General features: G+C 43.1%; 1 protein-coding gene and 1 long non-coding RNA gene across 2 annotated transcripts; one reads left to right on the top strand and one right to left on the bottom strand.

Annotated features, from left to right (window-relative positions):
• Nucleotides 1-20,095: 20,095 nt before the first annotated feature.
• On the bottom strand, nucleotides 20,096-22,889 carry MSC (musculin). Its single transcript, XM_026012541.2, has 2 exons — nucleotides 22,172-22,889; nucleotides 20,096-21,310 (listed from the first exon to the last, which is right to left on the bottom strand). The coding sequence occupies exons 1-2, from the start codon at nucleotides 22,679-22,681 to the stop codon at nucleotides 21,224-21,226; spliced, it is 597 nt and encodes a 198-aa protein (XP_025868326.2). The 5' UTR covers nucleotides 22,682-22,889; the 3' UTR covers nucleotides 20,096-21,223.
• A 175-nt stretch (nucleotides 22,890-23,064) lies between these two features.
• Nucleotides 23,065-25,915, top strand: LOC112931869 (uncharacterized). The gene is made up of 2 exons (XR_003237392.2): nucleotides 23,065-23,584; nucleotides 24,243-25,915. It is a non-coding gene; the product is annotated as an uncharacterized lncRNA (long non-coding RNA).
• The last annotated feature ends 946 nt before the right edge of the window (nucleotides 25,916-26,861 follow it).

Here is a 26,861-nt window from a genome sequence, read left to right as displayed (position 1 = left end):
GCTGTACTGATGTGTCAGGTCATGATATAATTTTCATCTTAGGGTACCTTCCAGTTTGGTTATAGCCAATGGGAAAATCCACCTCATTATTACCAGGTTGAAGCCACTCGACCAAGTTAAAGCTTACTCAGCTTTAATGAGCTTAAATGAGCAATTTAAGCCACAGCTGAAGAGAAAAGGTTATTACGTAGAATTTCTAGAGATAATGTGATACTGTGTATTCACACCCTCCTAGAAGTAGAAACATGTAGGTCACTCACTAGCCACTGGGCAAGCACCGGCCTATACTTGGTAACTATCCAACTATCCTACTAGAAGACTTTGCATTGGCTTTTCAATAATAATCTTAGGTAAGGAGGAAAGATATTAAAAAATAAAATAAAATCAGCTCAAACTTGGCACATTTTCCTTATAGAAATTACCATAGGATTAACAAGTTTGCTTATACTAAAATTCAAAACCTCTGATCATCAAAAGACATCAGTCCTTAAAGCAGAAGGAACATTCCTCACACAAGAAGATATTTGTAAAACTCACAACTAATAAAGGATCATCATCTAGAAACTAAGTTCACAACTTATGCCAGATTAAAACCTGAATTTACAGCATTCACTTTGCAGGCCTCTGTACAAATGCAGCCTATGACGCTCCAAACAATGATGTCATGAGGACTGGATCTGCGCTGCCTGCCTGTCACAATACAGTTGCTCAGTAATGTGAACAGATTAGACATTAAGATCAAGTTTAGACAGTTTGTTTGGAGACCACCCGGAAAATGTGTTATCTGTGCCAAGGAATCTGACATCTCCAACCCCAGTCAAATTAGGCAAGCTTGAGAATACAAAAGAAAAGTAAAAAAAGCTGTGGGGTAATTTCTGATGACTGAAGAGCTTATAAGGGAAGCTTAAAAGTAAGACTAAAAAGGCAACTGAAGTAACAACCAGATTCCTTGGTATCATGGAACTTGAGGCCAGACAGTGACCCAGTGTAATGGGTTGAATGTTGGTCCCCCAAAAAGATATATCCATACTCTACTCTCTGGAACCTGCAAATATGACCTTATTTGAGAGAAGGGTCTTTGCAGATGTAATCAAGATGAGAGCATCCTGAGTTACCCAGGCGGTCCCTAAATCCAATTACCCTAGAAGGGATGCCTGGGTGGCTCAGCGGTTGGGCATCTATCTGCCTTCAGCTCAGGGCATGATCCTGGGGTCCCAGGATCGAGTTCCACATCGGGGTCCCTGCATAGAGCCTGCTTCTCCCTCTGCCTATGTCTCTGCCTCTCTCTCTCTCTGTGTGTCTCTCATGAATAAATAAATCTTAAAAAAAAAAGTGCTCTAGAAGAGAAAGAGAGAAGGCACAGAAGGGGGGAAGCCATGTATGTGTTAATTGACACAGAGACTGGAATGATATGGCCAGAAGCTAAGGATCACCTGGAGCCATGGGGAACTCAAAGAGCCAAGCAAGTACCCTCTCATGAAGACTTCAGAGGAAGCACAGCCCTGTTGACACCTTCAAGTTTGAATTCTAGCCTGTAGAACTGTGAGAGATAAATAGCTTTCTGGTTTTTGAAGCCATTACATTTATAATAATCTGTAACAGTCCTAGGAAACTAATATACCCATATTCTATCAAAAAGTCAACTATACTCTCATTACCTAGAATCTTTTTTTTTAGTAGGCCATCTCAAATATTTAAAGTATTATGTACTTGGTCTCCTCTGTTCTCTGTTAATCTTTAGAGCTGCTGAGCCATCTGAGTCTTCCATGGGAACATCCTCTTTCAGTCTCCCAGAAAGAGAAACAAATTTAAGAAATCAATAAAATCTCATACCCAATAGCTGGATAGCTGGATACCCCAACATTAATCTAGTTAGGGCCCACAACTGAAAAACTTACAAGCTAATTTTAATTTTGCTCGTTTAATGTTAAATAGATACAGATGCAAAGTCATTAATTAGGGAAAACAAGATACAACTGTACAAGTAGAGGTTAAACAGGTTATCAGTGAAATGTGTGAAAAACAATGAAGTTAATCAATAAAAATGGAAAGCAATGTGCTTGTCAACAGGAACAATCCTAAGTTGCCTTAATGAACAAAGCAAAGAAGGCAACAGGCTTGGGTCTACTTTACCCAGTGTCATTCCTGCACCCCGCTGCATGCTGAGAATGACATCTGCCAAGTTGAACCCATCTAAGGGAGGGCAACCGTGACATCAGAGTGTGGGTGTGATGACAACTGAAGGGCAAATGAAAGACTTAATGATTCTTAGCTTAGAAAAAAAAAACTTTTAAATAAATGTGATGAACTCTTCATGCCTTCAAAATGATCATCATAGGAGTTACACTGGGCCTTGGGTACCAGGGGGCAGAAACAGGTAGAAGAGGGTGAGCCTGCAGGACAGGTTAACATAAAGTGGCCAAGGAGGAGGGAGAGACACCAAGAGCCTGTTGTGTCTTAGAAATCAAAGGGGAGCTATGGCCCTGCAATGTTATGTAGAAAGATAACCATGGTACCCCGCGGACTGCTCATCACCATGGCAGTGCAAACTGAGGTATGAAGAGGAAGGAATCTTTGAATACTCCCATGCTTACACTCTGTATACTATCACATATCATCTGACCTTAATTTTGGTCAGTGTGGAAAATAACCCAATTCTCCTAGCTTCTGCCTTCACTCAGTGGTTTCTAAATGATCATCCATGACTGCCTCCGTCAGAGAGAGAGAAAAAAAAAGACAGGACATTTAGTTCCCCAACTCAAAGCACTACCCTTCATTTTGTTTTTGTTTCAAGATTTTATTTATTTATTCATGAGACACACACAGGGAGAAGGAGAGGCAGAGACACAGGCAGAGGAAGAAGCAGGCTCCATGCAGGGAGCCCAACGTGGGACTCAATCCCGGGTCCCCAGGATCACACCCTGGGCTGAAGGCAGGTGCCAAACCACTGAGCCACCCAGGGATCTCCTACTGCCCTTAATTTTGAAATAACATCCTTCCTATTTTTCCCCTGAGTGTTAAAAATGCTGTTGCTGTTTTTAAATCATGATGATAGTTGGAAACTGACGTTCTTAAATGTCTGATATGGTGAAACTAAAATGGACAACCCCATTTGGGTTTGTTTAATTTCTTCTGGGAAACTAAAAAATCTGGGATCCAGGACTCCAGATTATAATAGAAGGAAAAATAAAATGAATTGTTAAAATTCAAAGTCAGGAACCTCAAAATTATTATCGAAGAGCTCTTTTGCCTGAGAAATTACAATAAAACCCACAATGTTGGGGATCCCTGGGTGGCGCAGCGGTTTGGCGCCTGCCTTTGGCCCAGGGCGAGATCCTGGAGACCCGGGACCGAATCCCACGTCGGGCTCCCGGTGCATGGAGCCTGCTTCTCCCTCTGCCTGTGTCTCTGCCTCTCTCTCTCTCTGTGACTATAATACATAAATAATAAATAAAAATTTAAAAAAAAACCACAATGTTTAGATGTGTTACTTCTAGATTGAAGAGGTTTTAAAATCCACAGGATGTGTGCATTTTTAACAGAGAATCAAATAAGTTAGAATAAGATTTGGACTAATTCAGTTACAAGCTTTTAAATTTAGTGTTTTAGTTGAGGTTATTCTAGTTTAGTGAGCGAGGGCATTAACTGCTTTGTGCTTACCTTCATCCACAGAGCTCTTTTCATGCTTTATCTGCTCAGAGCAACTCTCTCAGGGAGACTCACCTTCACTCCATTTGAGGGGAGTGGAATCTGAAAGTTTAGAGAAGTGAAGCCATAAAGAAGGAATTAAATTCTGTGCCAATAACAACCATGGTACAAGCAGATTCCCCAAAATAACTGCTTTTCTTTCTCACTGGCTCCCCGCATTCCTGTGATACTATCATTGACCACAGGGAGGAAGTAGAGACTCAGATTTGAATGGGTATTCATTTTTAAGTTACCAAATTTCACCTATTCCCATATTAATTAAAGCAGTTCAAAATGTAATAATACATGTTAGCAATTTGTTCTGTGCTTTTTTTTTTATTCATCCATAACTATTTGGATGGAGTGGGGAGCCAAGATGGAAAAAACAAACAGAACACAGAATTGCACTAGAAAGTGTGTTCTCTTAAAACACAGAGAAATGGAGTTAAGTGTGGTTTTTCCCACTTACCTCACACAGGACAGTTGGAGATTCCAATGAAATGATCATCTTTGGCTCTTCCTTGAACTAACCGCTTCCTCCAAAAATCCTCTAAGAATTATAACATTGCTTGCAAATATGAGACAGTGACAAGGCATCAGGGCTAGCTATACATTTGTGTCTCCTTAATAAATAAAACAAGTGTAGGTAACTTCCTAGAGCTTCTTCCTAGAAGAGCTGCAGTAGTGACAGTGTTGCTACACTGGATCTAAGGGGATTGCTACAGGGGATCTAAGAATCCACAGATGCCCACAGACAGAAGAAATGGTGGCCCTGATGATGGGGGTGGGGGACAGCTGATGTTGACATGTGTACAGGTAAGCCTGGGATTCCTTCCAGCAAGGTTATGCCTCTAGAAAGACCTCTCTTGGGTGCCTGATGGTTTACTCAGTTAAGTGTCTGCCTTCAGCCCAGGTCATGACCCTGGAGTCCTGGAACTGAGCCCTGCATCAGGCTCCCTGCTCAGTGGGGGCCTGCTTCCCCCTCTCCCTCTGCAGCTCCCTCGGCTGCTCTCCCTGCTTGTGCTCTGTGTCAAATAGATAAGTAAAATCTTAAATAATAATAATATAAAAGACCTCTTTCACCAGCTGCTTTCTTGAAGGCTGCAAAGGAAAAGGTTCCATCTCCAAGGAGGTAAATGTATTGCACTCCACGGCTGCAGACCCTGAGGCCAGGAGGGAATCACAGCGTTTGGGAGGGGAGGATGACATCATGGGACACTGGAAGAGGGTGGGGTCACCCCACAGGGGGCCCAGGCCGGCCTAAAGGAGACCCTGTGTGGGGGACCACTCTGAGGAAAGGGAGCCGGTGCAGGAGGCAGGAAATTCCCTCTAGCCCCCACCCGCACCACCCCCATGTAGGAAGCCTGGGATTCCTGCGGCCTGAGGACGTCCTGCTGGTCTTAAACCTGTGGCCCACCTGGATCCGCACCCCCTGAGGTTTGCTCTACCTCCTTCCCAGGCTCCTCACCCCCATTTCCTTGAACTGTCGCCTGCCTGGGGTTGCCTCTCCTAATAAGGTGTTAGTCCGCAAGCTTTCTGCTTCTCCTAGGGCACCCAGGATAGGACAGCTTATGTGTTATTTTAGAACTTGAGGTCTCCAAAAAGGCACTAGCCCTGATCCTTGTATTCATGACCAATATTACCAAAAGCACTTGAGCTTGAAGAAAAGGCAGGAATTAACCTCAGGGGTTAATACGTACCTGCCAAGGGCTTGCTGCTACTTGCGTACTGACCACCAGATGGCGCGCTAACCACGCCCTTTCAGGGCCGGACAGGTCGCCCGGAGCTCGGAGGTCTGGCCTCCTTCCAGTAACTTTTACTAATGAATCTCGGGGTAAGAGCTGGAGCTGCAGAGTTCCCAAGATAGCAGAACCCGTGGTTATGTAAGCAAATAATATAGTGTGGAAACGTCCATTGACAGATGTATTTACTGCCCTCGAAGGTGGGTTTCAAATCACTCTTATTTTCTTATGCTGGGTAACATCTATAACTTTTTGTTTTAAATCTTTTTTTTTTTTAGGGGAAAATCACATGACTTAAAATGAACCATTTTAAAGTGAATAATTAAAAAAAAATTTTTTAAAAATTTTAAAAAATTAAAAAAAAATAAAGTTAATAATTTAGTGGCATTTAGTACATTGACAGTGTTTTTGCAACCACCGTCTCTACCTAGTTCCAAAACATTTCCATCATTCCAAACAAAAATTCAGTTTAAGCAGTTTTTCCCATTTTTCCTTTCCCCGGCCCCTGGCAACAAACCAATCGACATTTTGTCCTGATGGATTTATCTCTTCTGGATATTTCATATAAACTGAATCATACAATATGTAGCCTTTTGTGCCTAGTTGCTTTGACTTAGCTGAATGTTTTCAAGGTTCATCCACATTGTGGCATTCATTCTTTTTTATGGCTGAATAATATTCTACTTTATGGATATACCACAATTAGTTTATTCACTGAGGACATATGGGTTTGTTTCTACCTGTGGGCTATTGTGACGAGTGCTGCTATAAATATTCATCTGCATGTACTTACTTGAGTACCTGTTTTCAATCCTAAAAGTGGAATTGGTGGGTCATGTGGTAATTTTATGTTGTTGTTTTTTTTAAGAAACCTCAAAACTGTCTTCCACAGAAGCTGAATGGTTTCACAGTTCCACTAGCAGTATAGGAGGGTTACAATTTCTTCACATTCTCACCAATACTTGTTATTATCATCATCATCATCATTATTATTATTATTATTATTGAGACGCCTGGGTGGCTCAGCGATTGAGCATCTGACTTTGGCCCAGGGTGTGATCCTGGAGTCCCAGGATCGAGTCCCACATCGGGCTCCCCGCATGGAGCCTGCTTTTCCCTCTGTGTCTCTGCCTCTGTGTGTGTGTGTGTGTGTGTGTGTGTGTCTCATGAATAAATATTATTATTATTATTATCCTAGTGGGTGTGAAGTGGTACCTCATTGTGGTTTTGACTTGGATTTCCCTAATAACTAATGATGTTCAGTATCTGTTTATATGCTTGTTGGTCATTTGTATATTTTCTTTGTAGAAATATCTATTCCTTTGTCCACTAAAAATACTTTCTTTCATCCTTTATCTTTTCACTTTTCTAATATCATTTGTTGTACATAAGTTTTTAATTTTGATGAAGCCAAATGTATTTTTTTCTTTTGTTGCCTTCCTTTAGATGTTATGTCCACTCTTAAATCCAATATCATGATGATTTACTCTTAAATTTTCTTCTAAAAGTTTTATGGTTTTCACTCTTATATTTAAGACATTCATGCACTTTGAGTTGATTTTTGTATATGGTGTGGGGTAAAACTTCATTCGTTTGCATGTGGTATCCAATTGTCCCAATATCATTCCTTCCCCCATTGAATGGTCTTGGCATCTTTGTCAAAATCAATTGGCCTTTGACCTATAGGTTTACTTCTGGACTTTTAATTCTAACCTATTGGTCTACAAATATATCTTCATGCCAGTACTACACTGTTTTCTTTGCTGTAGCCTTAAGGTAAGTTTTGATATTGGAAAATGTTAAGTCCTCCCACTTTGTTCTTCCTTTGAAGATGTTTGACCACTCCAGGTCCCTTGCAATTTCATGTGAATTTAAAGATTGGCTTTTCCATTTCTGCACAAAAGTTCATGGGGATTTTTACAGAGATTCCATTGAATGTGTAAATTACTTTACTAATTAAAGTAAATTACTCTATGTTGTACTGACATCTTAACAATAGTAAGTCTTCTAATTCGTGAACACAGGATATCTTTCCATATTTTCAGTTGTTCTTTTATTGCTTTATGTAATGTTTTATTGTTTTCAGCTTACAAGTCCTTGGTTGAATTTAATAGTAGGTGTTTTATACTTTTGGATGATCTTGTAAATAAGAAACAAAAATAGTTTTCTTAATTCTCATTTCAGATTATTCACTGCTGGTGTATAGAAACACAACTGATTTTTGTGTATTGATCTCGTACCTTGCAATTTTGCTGAATTTGCTTATTCACTCTTGTGGCTTTTTGTGGATTCATACAGATTCTTTCATAGATATATAGAATTATGTCATCTGCAAATGGAGATAGTTTTAAATCTTTCTTGCCAATTTAAATGCCTTGTATTTGTTTTTCTTATCTAATTTCTCTGGCTGAAACTTTCAGTACAATGATGACTAGCAGAGGTAAATATGCCATTTTTGTCTTGCCACATTTCCAGGGAAAAGCTCGGTCTTTCACCACTGTGACTGATGTTATCTGTGGATTCTTCATAAATACCTCTTATGATGTCGAGGAGTTCCCTTCTTTTTCTAGGTTTCTGAATGTATTTATTATGAAAGGGTGTTGGATTTTGTCAATGGCTTTCTCTGTGTCAATTGAGATGATCATGTGGATGTTTTCCTTCGTTGTTATAACATAGCATATTACATGGATTGATTTGCTTGTGTTAAAACCACCTTTGCATTCCTGAGCATCTGTTTTTAAGACTGACTTTAAAAAAAAACGAAGACATATATGAAGTGTTGTAAGAATATAAATGAAGTAGAATTGATTCTGCAGGTCAGGGAAGAAGTCATAGGAAGGGTGAAAGGGATGGGAAGACAAGCCAGCCTAGAAAAGACAGATAAAAAATGACCTTGAATGATAAGGGGGAAAGCCAAACTTTCAAGCAGAGTTTTTTTCTAATCCCAGATAGATGTGAAGCCATATCCAATTTCCAAAGATACAGCTTCACTTTCCTTATCTGTAAAATGAATAGATTATTTTGGTTTTGACTATCATTATTATGATTATAATTTGTTCTCATGCTCATACCATAAACCTTTCCAGTGAGGCTATGCAGTTTGCAGACTATAATTTTTAATTGTTGAACAGCAACCCCTAGAGATAATCACAGTAAGCATTTAGATTCATCTTTATTTTTCATTATTATTAGCATATTATGATGAATACAAAGCAGATTATCTATGAGACACCTTCTAGCTCTAAAATGTTATGGCTTTCTGAGTCCATGAATCTATATCACTTGCTCCTCCCTAATTCTACAAAGTCCTAATCCCCAATCCCAGGTTATTAGAAAAACTCTCTATCAGGCAATTTCATGAAGTCTACCTTAATTCTCCAGACATACTGTCTCTTGCCCTGTCCTTGTGAAGACAGAAAAATAGCGAATTAGCTGTTCCTAGTGGAAAGTTGTCTTTCTCAACTCCCTTAAATGGGTATCCATTACACACATCTAAAACTGATTGGCTATCTAGTCAGAGCAAGGGAATCATGAGAGAACACTTGTGGTGAGAAAGGCCCACGTTACAGCTTTTCCTGATTTTCTGTACCTCATTTTCTTTCCTTCCAGCTTTTTTCTTCTTGCGTCCACTGCAAGGCTCTCCAGGAGATATAATCCCGTGAGCTAAAAATCCCAGGTGAGGATAGACCTATCTTTTCAGCCTAGCACATAGACATTTGGTGTTTTTCAAATCATCTTCATTAGGAGCTAAAGAAGAAAACCAGACCAAAAAGAAAAGATCTCTTTATAGATGAAAAGTGCATTTCTCTGGGTTGTTTTGGCCGCCACTGCCAGCCAAGCAGACAGACCCTGGCTCCTTTCTTCACTTCCATACCATTTGGAGCACTCAGAACCAGATATAACTCTGTGGCTCATCTACTGTCCAAGTTAATGCAAGGCTGGAGTATCCTTGTTAGCGAATGTCATTTTCCTATCAGCTTCCTTTCCACCTGGGAGAAGTCTTTGGGGAGGCACTAGGACAGGATTGGCTAAGGGCTCAGATTCTGAGCTAGAGAGAACCAGGTTTAAACCCTGACTCTACCAACTAGAGAGAACCAGGTTTGTGTGTACGTTTTTTATTTAAACGCAATTTAATTAACATCCATTGTATTATTAGTTTCAGGAGTAGGATTTAGTGGTTCATCAGTTGCAAATAACACATGGTGTTCATTACTTCAAGTGCCCAATTACCCCATCTCCTGACTCCCCTCCCCTCCAGCAACTTTCAGTTTCCTATAGTTAAGAGTCTCTTATGGTTTGCCTCCCTCTCTATTTTCCTCTTATTTTTCCTTCCCTTCCCCTATGTTCATCTCTTTTATTTCTTAAATTGCACATATGAGTGAAATCATATGGTATTTGTCTTTGAAAGACCTAGGTTTAAACTCTGACTCAACCAACTAGGGTACTGTGTGGCCCCTGGCAAGTTACTAAAGCTTTGTGAGTCTGTATTTCTGCCTGTAAAATAAAAGAATAACAGACCCACTAATGGTCTAATGAGAGATTTAAGAGAATATTACCCGTAAAGTATATTGCATGAGACTTAGCGTGGTTACAGTATTAATTTGTCTCCTTCAAAGCTCTCTTAAAGCTTTTGCCCTTTTTTGTACTCATTCAATTTCTTTTCAGTCTGAGAGATCCTGAGAACCACCAGATTATGTGCAGAGCTGATGTGCTGTGTCTGCAACAGGAATGAACATAATTTGTAAAACAGTAGTGACTAATTATACCAGCGTCCTGGTTGTCTGTGATGACTACATATCTCAGGTGGCTCCAGAAATGGACTTTCCCAGATCATCATCATTTCACAACAGAAAAATAATCTAGGCCAAAGAATCTAAGCAACGACTGTTTTCTGTTAAGAATAATTTATTAAATATTTACTAAGTGCTTGGTTTGTACCAGGTGTACAGAGGTTATAATTTCATAAAGATACAAACCTAAAACCCATGATGCCTATTCTGAAGTCACTGTGGCTATTTACACTCTAGCCACAGAAAAAAAAAAAAAGCTCTGGGGCACCTAGGTGGCTCAGTGGTTGAGCATCTGCCTTCAGTTCAGGTCATGATCCCGGGATTCTGGGCTCAAGTCTTGCATTGGGATCCCCACAGGGAGCCTGCTTCTCCCTCTGCCTATAGCTCTGCCTCTCTCTCTGTGTCTCTCATGTATAAATAAATAAAATCTTTAAAAAGAAAAAAGAAAAAAAAAGGCATGCTCATGTAGGAGCCAGGCAAAGACCTTGTTTCCAAGCTTCGAGTCCCTGAGTCAAATAGCCCTCCTCTTTGTGCATTTAATTATTAGTATAGCCCCCTTTGAATCTGAACCCCGACAAGAGGATAAGATTTGATAAGAATCTCCTTAAGCCAAAGGACAGTGGAGTTCCTATTTGAATAGCCTAGTTTCTAAATTCTGTACTGTTTTAAACTTGCCCTTTTAAACTTTCATGATAAATGATGACTCATGATGACTTTGCTGTTCACTGTCTGGCCTGAGTTAGAAACCCTGTAGTCAATGTTGGTATCTTCCTGTCTTTCATCACCCACATCCAGTGTATAACCTAGTCAATTTGATTCTAGCAGTAAAGTGTCTCTTGAATGTATCCCTTGTATCCCCACCACCATTCTCAACCTGGGATCTCAAGCTTCCTTGCCTGGCCTGGCCTGTTCCTCTCGCCTTTGATCCATCCTGCCAGCAAGCCTTCTAAAAACCTCTGCTCAGAAGAATCACATCTCAGGGTATGCTAAAGGTTTAAAGGTGTGATTCTAAAATACCACCAGTACATTTTGGGAAATCATGGAAAAAGGTGAAAAGTGTTGCAGGAAAGCAGTGGAAAAATATCCTATGCAAAAGAGGGGAAAAACTTGCTAGATTCTTGAAACAATAGGCCAGATTTTGCTATTTCCCACCCAGGCTTCTAGTTTTTAAAAAAGCCATCTTGGGACACCTGGGTGGCTCAGTGGTTGAGCATCTGCCTTCTGCTTGGGTTGTGATCCCGGGGGTTCTGGGATGGAGTCCCGTATTAGGCTCCCCATAGGGAGTTTGCTTCTCCCTCTGCCTATGTCTCTGCATCTCTCTCTCTGTCTCTCATGAATAAATAAATAAATAAATAAATAAATAAATAAATAAATAAATAAAAAATATATATATTTAAAAGCCATCTTATTTGTTTGTTTATTATTTTGCTGAGGATTCTTTTATTTGGACATGATGCTTTCCAACTATAATTTTTATTCTGGGTCAAATTAATCATAGAATGCTTATTAAAAGTTCTGACAAATCTTGGTTTATCATTTTTTTAATGCTAGTGAATATCTGCCTTTAGAAGGAAAGAGCTTAAATACCACAAATGGCTGTGCTTCTTTGATTTCTCTAGCATACCAAAGGAGCCTTTTTGTGCCCTGGTGAGACTGAGTACATATAATAGAAATGAAGAGTCTGTAGTGAAGTTTATGGTCAACACTAAAATCACAGAAATAGCAGAGTTCTGTGTAAAAAACAAGTCAAAGGACACTTGAGGGGTTTGAGCTCATGTAAAACACTGGAAAGGAGGTTGACTTTGTCCTTCTGCTCTGGCTTTAAGCTTCCCTACTTGTAATATACTGATGCTATTCAGAAGACCCCTAAGAAACGGAACATTATATTTCTTTAAAAATGTAATTATTTGAGAAAGGGAGGAAAAGAGCACAAGGGGGAGGGAGGAACAGGCTCCCCACTGACCAGGGAGCCTGACAGGGATGGGGCGGGGGTACTGCAGGGGGGTCTCAGTCCCAGGACTTCAGGATCATGACCTGAGCAGAAGGCAGACGCTTAACTGACTGAGCCACCCAGGCACCCCCAAAACAGAGCATTTTAGAAATGTAAAGGACTTAAGGCTTCATCTAGCTCAATTGGCCCATTTTGGGTGAGAAACCAAAGTTGGAAAAGCAAGTAATTAGCCAGGGCCACCCAACAAGTCAGGTCCTCAGAATGGTCTGCTTGTCACCCCAGGCAGACTCCCAAGTGCTTGGCTGGTGCGCATCGAAAGCAGCTGCAGAAAGTAGCTGTCATGGTGCCAAATTCTTATCTGCTGGTGTCCTTCAGATTGGGTGGGCTGAATGCCAAGGGGAAACTCAGAGTCTATGAATTCTAATCCTGGACAGTTCTGGTCACAGGGTCTTAAATTTCCCTCCAGAGCAGAAGTTCTGGGACAGATCACAGGGGAATGAAAAGCATGAGTGCATCCTGTGGGTGCATCTGAATCAGTGCATATCTTCGGTGCTGTTTTTAACGGCGGTATCTTATTGTGGCCATATAATCAACCTACACATTTTCTATCCAGTCGTCCTGACCATGCAAGTGTACGTTAACAATCTGTTCCCACATTCCCATATATATGAGCTAGATGTGTGGCTTGTCGTTTGAATCAGTACCTTGAAGATTTAAAAGTTCTGAACTTGCTGAGCACTCTAGAAGAGAGCTGAGACAGGATCCCAGTTAAAGGCTCAGATTTAAGGAAAAGTAAGGGACTCTAAAAGTCATCAGGGACGTGATCCTTAGCATTTTCTCAAAACATGCCAAGGGAACATGCAGATCATCTCAATGTGATGCCGCTCTGGATGCTGACACTAATAGACCACCCTTCGTTGACTACCTACCATGCCAGGCGCCGGGCTGAGTATTTGACCTCTATCATCGCCTTTAATGTCCATAACCCCCTCAGGTGAGTCATATTACATCCTCATTCTACAAATGAGCAAATGGGGACTCAGTGATTTTAAGTCACTTATAAAAGTCCATGCTCTTTTTTTCCCCCAGTTGGTCCAAAACTCATGGTAAAAGTCCATGTACTTAACTCTCATACTACACATTAATCCCAGTCACCAGGCTAGTATTACTTACAGTTCTTTCTGCTAAGCCCTAAGTCTTGCCTTGCCTGGTGCTGTTCCAGTACTCACCTCACCTATCATCTCTCTGGGAAGCCTGCAACCATCCAAGGATGTGTGTTTTATTCCCCTCCTCCCAGAGTGGCACCTTCTCTCATGGTGCTTGGCATACTGTGTTTCAATTATTAGTGCATTTGTCAACGTTCTCCTTTAGAGCACTTTGAGGGAGGGCAAACTTCGTCTTATCCAGCACTGTCCCGGCTCATAGCAAATGATCAGTGAGCTCCTTGGATAAAGAGGGGAGGTGAGAATTTATTTGGCAAGATGTTTTGGTTATCCATTGCTGAGAAACAAACTATCCCAGATTTGTAGTTTAAAATGACAAAAATATTACCATCTCTCAAGATTCTGAGGCTCAGGAATTAGGACAGGGCTCAGCAGGGATGACTGACCTTTATTAGATGTCCTCAACAGCTTCTTCACTGTCCACTAAGACATGTCCACAGTTGGACGTAATAGCTGCCCTGGGATCCTATATCTGGGGCCGCAGTCCTCACTGTCAGCTGGGCTCCTCAGTTCTCCTGTATGTAGACTCAGGGCTTTTCTCTCATGTGATCTCATGTGATTCTATGTAAGACTTCTTACATAGAAACTCAGAAAACCAAATAAGTAAAAACAGAAGTTTCTAGTCCTTAAGGCTTAGACCTGGACCTGCCAGTCACTTCCCCTACCTACCATTGGTTAGAGCAAATCACAGGACTGACACTACACAAAAACATGGATAATGGAGGCCTGGTTCATGGGGGACCATCTTTGGTGCTTGCGTCCCTCTGTCCTAATAGAGTCAACTCCATCCCTGCCCAAGTCTCCAAAGTAATGGTAGTACTCAAGGATAACAACGAGGGAAAGAAAATAGCTCAGCCTATTGCCTCCACCACAAGTTGAGGGGAAAATCTATAATTACAGCATATAAAAGTTAGAGATTCCCAAAGAGTTTTGTGCACAATGAACAGCCAGTGGGATAGTGCCAGGTAAGAAACACCTAAAATGTTCTGTTTAGAATGTAACATATGGCCTACATCTAGCAACATGCAGGTTATATGTAGCTATGGTCTTTCCTCCCCTTAGGGCTCTCTCCTTTTGTCTCTCTGTATGTGCTGTTTAGCCACCTTGTCCCCCTCAGACAAGGGCTTCTACCTCTTAGAGCACTGCCCTTTGTGATTTAGATGCTCCTTAATAGAATTTAGCCAGAGGAGTTCCTGTCATTTTTGCACAAGGATACTCCCTCCCGACTCCCTAGCTCTTGGAACAACTTCCTTAAGGATCATCCAAATCTCTTGGACCTCATGTGGCTGAACTGTTTATTTTATGGGATCCATTCTGTGCATTTGAAGATGTTTGCTTCAAAAGAATTTGAGAATTCGTAGTTTTTGTTATTGTTTATTTGTTTTTGCTTCTCTTGTACTCAGATTTTGTATGCAAAGGCATTTAGCTACTTCAGGGCTGTGTCCTGTATAAGCTAATCAATATTACCATGAATAAATATATTTGTCTGCCACTTGGCAAACTTACATATAAAAGACTCTTTGTTGAGGATCAGTGGAAAAGATTCCCACGTTTCCTTAAATAAATTTCTTCATTAGGACAAAACAATGCTAAGATTCTAATGTAGCCCTCAGAGAATATGAAGATATGGACAAAACAAATGGGATGTTGCAGTCATGAGTTTTGAGCATCATTTTCCCTTTCAGCTGAAAGCCAGATCCATCCCTGAGGCTACAAAGGCTTAAAACAGAAGGGCCAAAGGAACTGAGAAGGGGGCAGAAAGAACAGGGAAACAGTTCAGAAATCCTGGGAGCAGCCTATATGACACCAGCTTAGGCATTGGCCCTGCTGATTTGCCTGGCTAGACTACAGCGGTATTTCCTGGGGGAACGTCTACCCCATCCAAGACACCACCTCCCAAATTCTCTAACAAATCTCTCTGATCAAATATTTGCTCCTATATCCAACCTAAACATGATCTACTTACTCCTGTCCTGCTTAGATTGCCACACGATCAAGAACACATGGAATCCTGTCAATGAAAAGGGCCTTAGGAATTACATGGGATAGTGGTTCCCAAATTTTGTCTTGTCTCTGGTCCCTTTACACTTTTAAAAAATATTTAAGACCCTGAAATGCTTTTGTTTAAGTGGTTTATATCCATTGATATTTACTGGATTTGAAATCAAAACCGAAACAAAACATTTTAAAATTCATTTTAAAAAACAATAATACATGTGAATGTAACAAACATATTTCTAAGGAAGGATGACTATGTTCTCCAACACATTTTAGTGGGAAGAGTGGCATAGTTTATGTCTTTAACATCTGACTTAATAGAGGATAGCTGTATTCTCATCTCTGTCTTCTACATTAATCTGTCAGGATATGTTATTTTGGTTAAAGTATATGAAGAAAACCCAGCCCCACATACATATGTAGCTGTAAAGAGAAGAAGTATGTATATTAGTGGCCATTTCAGTTAATGTGGATATTTGTTGATATTATGCCAAAGATTTCACAAGTGTAGTTTCTGAAAGGTGGGCTGCAATGTGGAATCTGAAACCATATCAATGAACATTTTGTATTCTATTACATCAAAGTCCATTTGTCTATCTTGCATAAATACATGAATTTGTTTTTTTATCCCACACATGATTTTTTTTAAGATTTTATTTATTTATTCATGAGAGACACACAGAGAAAGGCAGAAACACAGGCAGAGGAAGAAGCAGGCTCCATGCAGGAAGCCCGATGTGGAACTCAATCCCAGGACTCCAGGATCACTGAACTGAGCCAAAGGCAGACGCTCAACCACTGAGCCACCCAGGCGTCCCACATAACATGACTTTTGATGCTGAGTGTTATGATCTTTATTTTCAAGAGGAAACTAAATGAAAATTTCTCCTTAGTGGCAAAAAAAGAAAGATCCATTAGTTTAGGAAAATTACATATGGCATAAAAAGCAAGGTGATAACAGTGGCAGAGAGGAATGATGGGACAAATTTGCAGATGAAGAGTAAGGACACCTAAACAACTGTTAGAGGAAAGAAAGAACATTAGGAATACAATTTTTTAAATTAGCATTTATGGAGCATTTCTCAAGTGCCTAATAGAATTATCTCATTTAATCCATTTTCTGTGGGGTAAGATCTATCACTCTTGTCTCATGGAAGAGTGATAAAGTCACCTGAGATTGCGGAGCTACAGAATTGTGGGACTAGACTGGAACCATCAACATCCAGACGCGGTAGTTTGCAGTCTTTGAAAATGTACTTTTTTTTTTAAGTTCCAAAAATAACATATAAACTCTTTATAACAAACAAGGAAAAGTAAAAGACAAAAGCCTCTTGCTCCTTGCCCCCACCCCTGCCCATTTCTACTGCTAATAGTAATAGTCAATACAGATGCCATATGCTTACCAAACAGAAAGTCACTGCTCTTAAATGCTCCATGATCCTCTTTACTACAGGCAATGAAAGATCCCAAAGTTGGTCCATAATCTATCTATCTTGGTGATAGTAGAACTAACAGGGGTGAAATAATTTGAGAGAACTACTATCTTACTACTAGTTGTGTTTACAGGATTACATGTGGATTTCAGATTCTGGCAACTTTCTAGACTCTTTTAAGAGTCATAGATTCACCTTTCACTGTTATGGGAGAGAGAAGAAAGATAATACAATGGCTCAGAACAGAATAGAACAGGAGATGAAAGGTGGATGGGAAGTGCAAAAATGTAAGCAAGGGCGCCCCCAGTGGGTAAGCAGAAGTGCCCAGTGAAAGGACTGTAGCCAGGTTCTCAGTGACAAACGGAACCAGTTGTACCATCTAGCGACGTTTCTCTGAAGTTAGATGCTTGGCAATGAGAAGTCAATGGTTAATATATCTGTTTTTGTTCTTCCAAACATTACTAAAATGACTTTCTCAGTTATTGCTTTTTTTTTTTCAAAATTAGTAGCCAAGCTATTTACCTATTGCCTATTAAAATAGGATGTGTGCCACTTAGTTCTTTTTATGGAGAGACTGTCTTTTTTTTTTTTTTTTAATTTATGAAGCATTTACCACCAGGGGAGAAATCTGTATTTATTTTTAAAAATCTTTGTAAATTGTGATGGTCAATGTCACTATCTGTTGAAGGAGCCATCAGGCTAAAGTGAAGCTGTAACTTGAAGCTCAGTGCAGAAGAATATGCACAAAATCAATTCAACATCCACAACTAAAGAGAAACGCCTGTTTCAAGATTACAGGGCCGAAAGCATTTCTTTTAAAATATTCATCTTAGGAAGAGGCTGTGAAAGGGGATTTTTTGTTTTCTTTGATTGAGTCAGTATCACTAATAATAATGCCCTGGTCTCTCAAAAAGCCCCCTCAAGAGTATTTTTCAATTTACTCATTTTTCTTTGCTATTCAGTACTTTTTGCATTATATTTCTTAGACTTTTCCCCCCTCAACTTTTCTCACACAGCAGTATAATCAAACTGAAATAACCCAAAAGAGAGACTTTCTTCTTCTTCTTCTTTTTTTTTTTCTTAACCTCCACCATTCTCAGGGCCAACTCCTATTTCTCCAACCCACATTCCTGAAGGAAAATGAAGGAAAAAGAAAATGAGGAATGCCTTTCTACCACTTAGTGTTCACAGTGGTCATGGCCAATCAAGAAAAGACTGGTTCAAGGTGCTTAAAGCCTCTCCCAACAGCTACCTTTGCCCAGAAGCTTGAGCAATTTACCCTGATTCACTGAGATTTACTAGAAATTGGCCTTTTGCTTTCTTCTTCTTTCTTATCACTTAAGACTTGGCATTGAACTTTTTACAGTAACTGGAGCAAAAACAATTCTTCAGAAAGTTTTTTTCTTCTCTATAAATTATAGGATTATGAAGTGGCAATAAAAATGAGTATGCAGGATACAACAGTCTGCTTGTGTAAATCAGTGAGGAGCCCCACTTCAGTGTGGGGAGCAGGGACAGAGTAGGGGCAGGAAAGTTTACCCCTGAAGTGCCCTAAGAGAATATAATTATAGAAAGAAGTATTTAATTTTTTATTTATGAAAATGTGCCCAAATATTGTCTTGTTTATTCAAATGCTTCTTCTTAACTGTATTTAATACAAATATAGCCTTCCCCCATTTTCTGTTCTGCTTTTGTGGGACACTTCGGTTTTATAGTTGTAATCCAGGCATTTTAAAGCTGGGCTTCCAAGTCTTTTAAGATTCCTGAAATGCCCACCTGTTTAAAGTGCCCCCTTTGTCAAAGCAAGTCTCCCCACTTTTTTAAGGAGTCAACTTTAAGGGTGCTTTTTACTGCCCACTAGAAGGGTTGCTTAAAAATTATCACATTTTTTTTTCCTGATGGCAATTTTCCCAGGCAGGCACTATTATTACTCCCAATTCGTAGATACTGCAACTAAGACTTAATGGGGTTGCACATGGCCACTAGTCTGTGGAATGCAGAGCTTGAATTTCAGGTGGGGTTCTATAGACATTCAGGTTCATCTTAACAACATACTACACTGCATCCTTCCCTTGAAAAGGATCGCTTTTGATGGAAGCTTTTGCAAAAGCTTGGTCTGAGAGCTGGCCTCCAGGAGACACCCCCCGCCAAAAGCCAGCCACTCAGAACTTCCCAGGGGGCCTAAGTGCATCTAAACCACTGTGTTAGGGTTTTCTGTCACTAGTCACTCCCTACTGAGTTAGTTTTTACCTTGGAACTCCTAATGCCATGGAAACCAACTAGTATAGCCCTGAGCCCACTTCTGCTGCTGAAGATTAGATCCTGAGGGCCACAGCCCTCTGATGAACAAAGCTCAAGAAAATGGTCTCAGAAAGCAGTTCTCCAGAGTTTTGGTTTAGTTTAGTTCAAAACAGGAAATCATTCTCCCCCCCTCCCACCTCCCTCTCACCTCCTAAACTCCAGCTGTATTTTCTCTTTCTGGTCAAAAAAACTGCCTTTCGATTTTTATAAAATAACGAACACACCCCAAATCAGGCAGTTGTTTAGGTAGTTTTATCCTTCACACTTTTCCTAATTTTCTAAATGTTCTACAAAGAGAATGCAGCTTTCAAAAGGACTGGCATTTTAAAAAACTGTCTGATGGGTTCCCAGGCTATTACTTCCCGAGAAAATTGCAGTGAAAAACGGAAGAAAATAACAAGGAAAATGAGGTGGTGTGCGTTAGAAACGCTGTGTAAACATCATTTGGAAAAAAAAAAAAAAAAGCTCAACTGAAACACAACTTGGCGCCTTGTATTATGATTTTATTCTGCCAATTAGACTTGAGACCCATCCCCCACTCCGGTGTGTGGGCTGTGGGGTTCCTGAACTACTTGCAATGGTTAAGGATTGGAGTGTGCTTTAAGCTGCAGAAAGCATCTTTTGTGTGTGTGTGTGTGTGTGTGTGTGTCTGTGTGTGTGTGTAAATATAAGACATGCACCTATATCACTTTGTAGAGCAAATACCTTTCAACGTGGCCCTGGCCCCCAAAGACTCTTCAGGCCACTAAGCCTAGGCTTCTTGCCTCCCAGTAACCCTGGTCTCCAGAAGAATCAGAATCCTAGAAAGTAAAGAGAGTTCCATTTGGAAACGCGGTGATCCAAATGGGACCAGCACCCTTCCGCCGGTAAAGAACCAGTCCCTGCCCAGGGCTAAGAGGGCACCTTTAAATGAACTTTGGTACCAAACTAAAGGCGACAAAGACCACATTCTGACAGCGCCCAGGGCCACTCAGGTTTCACACTGTGTTTTATTATTCATACAAAAATAAATTTATTTACATTTGCTAGTTACTGTGGTAGTGCAGCCTCGAGACCGCGGCGCATCTCCCCTGAGGGGGGTCACTAGGCACCCAGCCGCCGCCGCGGACCACCCAGCGCTCTCCTCCCGCGAGCAGGGACGTGGGCGCGGGGAGGCTGCGCTGCAGAGCGAGGCCCCCAGAGCCTGGGTGGGGGAGGGCAGCTGGGGATGGTCGGGAGCCGGAGGGGCTGCAAGGAGGTGTGGAAGGAAGGAGAGGGAGGCCCGAAGGAGACCCCAGAGGGGGTGCGGGTGCGCGCTGTGCCGGGGGGTGCGGGGGTCCAGGCTCAAGTCTACACTGGGAGCTGAGTAAGAGGGTAGACAGAAGCCGGCCTGGGAAGAGGCGGGAGCCTGGGGTGCGGGGAGGGTTGGGAGTTGGAGAAAAGGGCTTGACTTCGACCTGGAGGCAGGATCGCCCAAGCGCTCCCTGCAAACCCGGGCCAGGTGGCCTGTGAAAGTGCCTCCACCTCTCCCAGGGCGGAGGGTGCGTGCCCCCGCCCTGGGGGGTACAAAGCTGGCCCAGGGATGCCACTCTCCTCTCTTTGCAACCTAAAGACATGCCCCGATGTTGGTCACGCGCGAAGACTGCCGTCTTTAAAGCTAATCATCCAGAGCACGTTCTGACCATTGCCTAACGTGCCTGTGCTGTGCAGAGCCGTGCCATCATATACAGAGATCTGGCTCAGTCGGGACACTAGCTCCTAGGCGTTTGGGCGCTGGGTTAGTCTACACTGCTAAAAGTCCGAGGTTGGATCTGGTTTCGAGCTGCAGAGACAGAAGGAAGCTCTTTTTGGAGAAGCAAATTGTCGTCGCCCCCGGGTCCACAGCAGCCTCAGACCTCGGCGTCCTGTGATGACAGCCACGCGGTCACCCCTTCGGGCTCTCTGCCCCCAACACCCGCCACGTGTCGTGTTCACACAGTTCGCGTTGTGGGGGCGGGGAAGGAGAATTTAGGAGAATCCGATGGAACTTCCCCCATCCACTGGGGGTTCTCACACTCCCTTCTCTCCGTGGCCCCCAAACACATGCGCTTAAACAATAATCCCAGCAAGAGAGTTCGATCTAAGCGGTGGTCCCACATAATCTGTTGGCTGCGGAAACTTCTTTGGTGTCAGAGTCGGGCCGTCCTGAGACCACAAAAGGCCATGTCTGTAAAATCAAAGAGAGCGTCAGATATTGGAGAAAGTACCGTCTCAAACCGAAACCTCTCTCCTAAGTGAACCCTGGAATATCCCTGGTTTTTAGTAGCTCAGATTTTATCAGTGCTCTGGGAATTTGGGTGTCTTCTCTCTAAACTAGGACTTTAACTTTGCTGAATTTTAATTGCATGAGACATGAGAGGTCTGGTCTCTCAGGATGATTCCGTGAAACTTGCATGAGTTTGGGATGTTGTCTGTTTAATTCCCTTCCCCCTAAACACACCCACAGGCACATCATCAGCCCTCCACTCCAAGTAGGAACTAGAATAGGTTCTTTCTCAAGCCGGGAAAGTTGGCAGGTCCGAGAGGGACTTTCCAGACAAATCCCTTTTGGGGAAACCTTTCGTATTCTGCAAGAACTTAAAAAAAGAAAAAATCCAAAGGCTCTTAAGTAGAGCTCGGCCTTCTCTCCTTCCTTTCAGAAAGTAGGGCTTGTGAAATCGACTCTTTTCTCTGACTCTTAGCTGGAAAAAGTAGGGCGAGAGAGATTTGCCATTCAATCTGCAACCGGGTAGTGGATGCAGAGGGAACCCAGATTCACCCCGGACGTAAGAGACCGGCCAAGAGCTGTCGCGGGGCAAGGTACCAGGTACCATGATCAGAATGAAGGAACACTGACGGGTGGAGGTTCTTCTCCAAGAAAGCGCCCTGGCCCCTCCCCTGATTGGGATACATTAAACTGGACTCCTCGTCCCCCGTTCCAGAACCCCCCTTTCGGGTTCCTTCCCCGCGGGCTGGCTCTGCCTGGCGCTCGGGGGCTCCCGCGCGTCTCCCGGCCGCTCGCCCCGGGCCTCGCGCGCGCTGCTCCTACCAGGTTCACGGGGTGCACATAGCCGTTCTCGTAGCGGTCCTCCTGCAGCAGCTGCCGCAGGTGCGCGATGTAACTGGATGCCAGCCGCAGCGTGTCCAGCTTGGAAAGCTTGGTGTCGGGGGGCACCCAAGGCAGGCTGGTCTTGAGCCTCGAGAAGGCTTTGCTCAGTACGCGCATCCGCGCGCGCTCGCGGGCGTTGGCGGCGTTGCGCTGCGACTGCTTGCAGTCGGCCGCCGAGCCCTTGGGCGGGAGGGGCTTCTTGCCGCCGCCGCCCCCCGCCACGCGCGGCCGCTTCCTCTTGCAGCCCTCCGCGCCGCCCGCCGCGCCCAGCGCGCACCGCTCTTCCTCGCCTTCGGGGTCCTCCTCCTCCGCCGACGAGTTGTCACTGGGCGAGATGTAGCTGCCCTCGGCGCCGCGGAGGGGCGGCCTCTTGGAGGCGGGGGCCGGGTACCCCCGCTGCAGCCCCCGCAGCTCCATCTCCTCGGGGTCGCTCACCGAGCCGGTGGACATCGCCGCGTCGCCCACGCCCACGCCCACGCGCGCCCGCCTCGCTCCCCCAGGCCAGCCTCGCGGGCTCGGCCTTCCGCTCCCTCTGGCGGAGGCGGGCCCGGGCCGAACCCCGAGCTGCGCGGGAGGCCCGGGTGGGCGGCGCGGGGCCGCGGGAGCGAGGCTGCCGCCGAGCCGCGGGAGGGAGAGCGCGGCCCGGGAGTCTGCGCCCCCGCCCAGCCTCCGCGCGCACGACCGCGAGCCGCGCCTTTTGACACGACTATTTATTTGTACTCCTCGGAGCAAACCACCCGGGCGAGGGAGAGGGGGTTGCAAAGGGGGGCAAGAGGTGGGGCGGGGGCGTGGAAGGGGTGGGGACCGGTTTTCTGCCCTCGGGAGCTGTTGGTGGGGGCGGGGAAGGGGAAGTCTCCGGCGGGCCGAGATTTGGGGCCCGTGGCCGTGGGACCCTCCGATTGTCAAGTGAGGGGCCAGTGTGCGTCCTGCGAGTGCGGGGCGGGACCTTGTTCGGACCCACCCTACCCTACTTCCACCCCCAACTGGTCGTAGCGACGGCGACGGTCGCCAGACACCTGGAAACCCCGGGACCGCGACCTCTGCTTCTCCCTCTCCCGATCTTTTCAGCGGAACTCGATTCCCCGGTGCGTAACGCCGACTGCAGGACTGCCTCCCCAATGCCTCCCCAAGGCTTGCCGGACAAAAGCGTAAAAAAAAAAAAAGCAAAACAAAGCAAACAACACTGAGCAATCCGCAGCGGTTAACCTTTATGATTTACAAAACTTTGACTCTATTGGTCCGTTCCGTCTTCCAACAATACCTGTGACTTAAATGTCATCTCCACTTTGCATAACTTCAAGTGAAGACGCAGAGATAGATAATTAACTAAAAGACCCCCCAATCGCCAGGCTGGTAAGTAGAATATGGACTCGAAATGCGTGTTTGGCATCCCTGGCCCCTCGGTATTCCAGTTGCTTGCTACACGCCTCCCCCGCCACGCACCACAAGCTGTTATATCTGCTATTTCCACCGTCTTGAGACTTTCATGCTTGATTTTGTTTTTAATACCACAATGCATAAAATAGAGGATCTTGCCCCCAACTCCTTGAGATATAGTCTAGGGAATCAATTACTATTTTAGATTGTGTACTGAAGAGCACACTCTTGGATGCAGAATGCTAACTCACAACCATCTTCCAAAATAAAAAGGACAAAATAGCATCCAGAATTATGGTGTCCTATACCACCCCAAAATAAACCCTCTGCCCCTTTGTTTCCTTTGGGATCCACCCAAAGGAAACAAAACAAAACCGCAGTCTCATTTTCTAACTCATAGAACCTTTGCGATACATGGTCTGGGGATGGATACTTCACTTTGGAGGCAGACACCAGTGGCCAGCTATAGGGCGCCTGCTGTGTGCCAGTTACTGGGCTAGGCACCCGATGACTGCCCACTGAGTAATTAAAACAACAAAATAATCAAACCACAAATAGGGTAAGGTAGGGTCACTCCGTTTTGCAATGAGAAAGTGGAATCTTCACACCAGTTTTCTTGTCGTTTCCCTGAAAGTTCATAGGTTCCCGAACCCAGCAAAGCGCAAGGAGGCAAATGTGCAGTCAGCCCAGGACAGTGGGAAGAAGCCCTGGGGCCAGCTTCCCTCCACCAGCTCAACAGAACAAATGCTCCCGGCTTCGTGCCTGAAGTGCTGCAACAGGTGGCTGGCCGGGGCTGACTTCATCATTCAGGCATCGTTCCACCTTCATCTCCAAGGCCAGGCCTCCTTCGTGGGGGATGTTGCACACAACCTCTCCGTGTCACCGTCATTCGCTGAGGTTTTCTCCCTGTATATTTTGTCATTTTGTTGAGGGATGGGGGAGGGGCTCCTTTTGGGATCAGTTGAATAAAAATATAGTTCCTTTTAAGTTCTCTCCTGGCTGGGGAAAGGCAGGCAGTACTGGACAGAATGTAGAGTTCTTTAGCGGAGTGCTTGAACTTGAACTTGACTTCAGGTGTGCTGGGTGAAGGAGGGAAGTAAAAAGTGAGAAGGGGAGCAAAAAGATGTAAAAAGGAGATCTCAGGCTAGCTTTCTGCATCACCTATTGATGACTTGAATCTATCAGTATAAATACATAGTCTCACACATTAGAGGCAGGCATATAGGTTTTAAAAATCTGGGTTGTTTATACAGGTGCAGAACAAAGTCTTTCTTTAGAAAAGATTAATGGTGGGGAAAGTGCTAGATTTTCTCTAAACAGTCGCAAAAAATCTGTACCCAGCCCCAGCGCGAAGCGGGTCATGGCCAGTTTCTTTTTCTTCAAGGAACTGACTGACCCCAAAAGTTCATGCTTATTTTTTTTCATAGCTTTTTCTTTCCCTTTATCTTTTATGTTCTTTTCTTTTTGATTCTCTATATTCCTTCTTTCCATTCTTTTTCCTTCCTCTGTATCTCTCCTCCTTCTCCCCTCCCTCCCTCTGTTCTCTTTCAAGAAAGACAGCTCTTTTCACCATTTTTCTGTTATCTTTCTTTCATTTATTTCTTATTACATTTTCATCCTTTTACTCGTTTTTTTTTTTCAAGTTTCAGACTCCCAGTAAAGATTGGGGCATGTATCATCAAACATTTCATATTAGTATATAACTGTAGTTTGCTTTAAACAAATTTGTAATATCTGACATTTGTCACCTCTTCGCACTTTAACATGCCTTTGCTTTTCCTTCTCTCTCAATGCAACAGTCCCATGAGCTGAACAGTGCAAATATAATTATCTCTTTTGAGAGCCTAGCTGTTTTATTGTTTTGGCAAGTTACCATACATTGCAAATGAATAATAAAGCCTTTATTTTTTCTATTTTTTTTTCTATTTTTAAAAAGCATATTGAAAACAATTCCTATCTGCCCAGGCTTTGCAGCCTTTTAAATTTGTAGCATGAATACACAGTTGTTTATGGTATCCATTAGTGGTCTTGACATTCCTTAGGATGTGCTTTTTAAGTATGCAATGGAGGGGTGGGTGGGCTTAAGTTGCATTATAAAACAAACATTAATACATTTAATAATGTTTTGTAATCCTGGTTTTCCTGCTTATTGGCTGTATGACCTCTGGCAATTTACTTTTTCTGAGACCCAGATTGCTGATCTATAAAATGAACTATCTGTCTTATAAGGAAGAGGAAGTATGTAAGCAGTTTTCTGGCCCAGAGCCCCATACATAGAAGAAGATCAATAAATGCTAATTAGTTGTATTACTATGAATTGTTCTGCCAAACAGCTAATAAGTATCAGGTCGGGAGCTGACTCAAGTTTTGTACCCCAGGACTTGTTCTGGGTTTTAGGTGAGACCAGGATGTTTCATTTGCTTTCGTAGCAAACTTCTGGAGTTTGAGGTACATAATCCCATCACCTGACATTCCCTATAGGCCTTGTAAGAGACCTCACTGAGGGAAAATGGACAGACCTGCATTAGAAACCTTTTTTCTCGAAAGTTCCCTTACCCTAAAGTCACAGCACTTCTCCAGTCCTCACTTTCTCTATTTGAAAATTGGGGTAAAATTCCAAAATCAGAGTTATTGAAAGGATTAAATGAGATTGTGGTGTATGTGAAAGCACACTCAGATGTAACACAGAAAAGGCACGTAATATAGTAAACATATTTTAAAATGCAATATTGAAATATTGAAAATATTTTATAATATTAAAAACAGCTTAAACCTTCTTAGGTTTTCTAAAAGGGTAGAGTGAGGTTGGTTAATAATTACAGACCATAAAAAAAAAAAAAAAGGCCATTTCTGGCTACTGTCCCCTTCTAACCCTGCCTATAAGTACTAGGTGAGGAAGTCTGGAGTTGGGAAGGTCAGGTGGGTGTAGGCTTTAGGGAGAGCAGGGATTGCATCCACCTTCTGTGAACAGCAAGCCAAAACATTAGTAAGTAAATGCTTAAGAAATGATTGTTGTGGGAAGGCATTTGAATGGAAAGAGCCATCCCCACATGACTTTCCTGGTGGTGTCTTCCTAAAGTCTCCTGATTTTCTGAGCTATCTGTTGGCTGAAGAAATTGCCCATAGCTTTGATCTACAAACACACAGTTTCCAGCTGGCCAATATGGGAGCCACTAGCCACATAGAGCTATCGAGAACTTGAAATGTGGCTAGTCATGTACAGTATTGTATAATACACACCAGATATGGAGAA

This window comes from Vulpes vulpes, chromosome 13, assembly GCF_048418805.1.
Source record: "Vulpes vulpes isolate BD-2025 chromosome 13, VulVul3, whole genome shotgun sequence".
NCBI lineage: Eukaryota > Metazoa > Chordata > Mammalia > Carnivora > Canidae > Vulpes > Vulpes vulpes.
The sequence above is the reverse complement of the archived record's forward strand: the minus strand, read 5'-3'. Positions and strand labels throughout refer to the sequence as shown.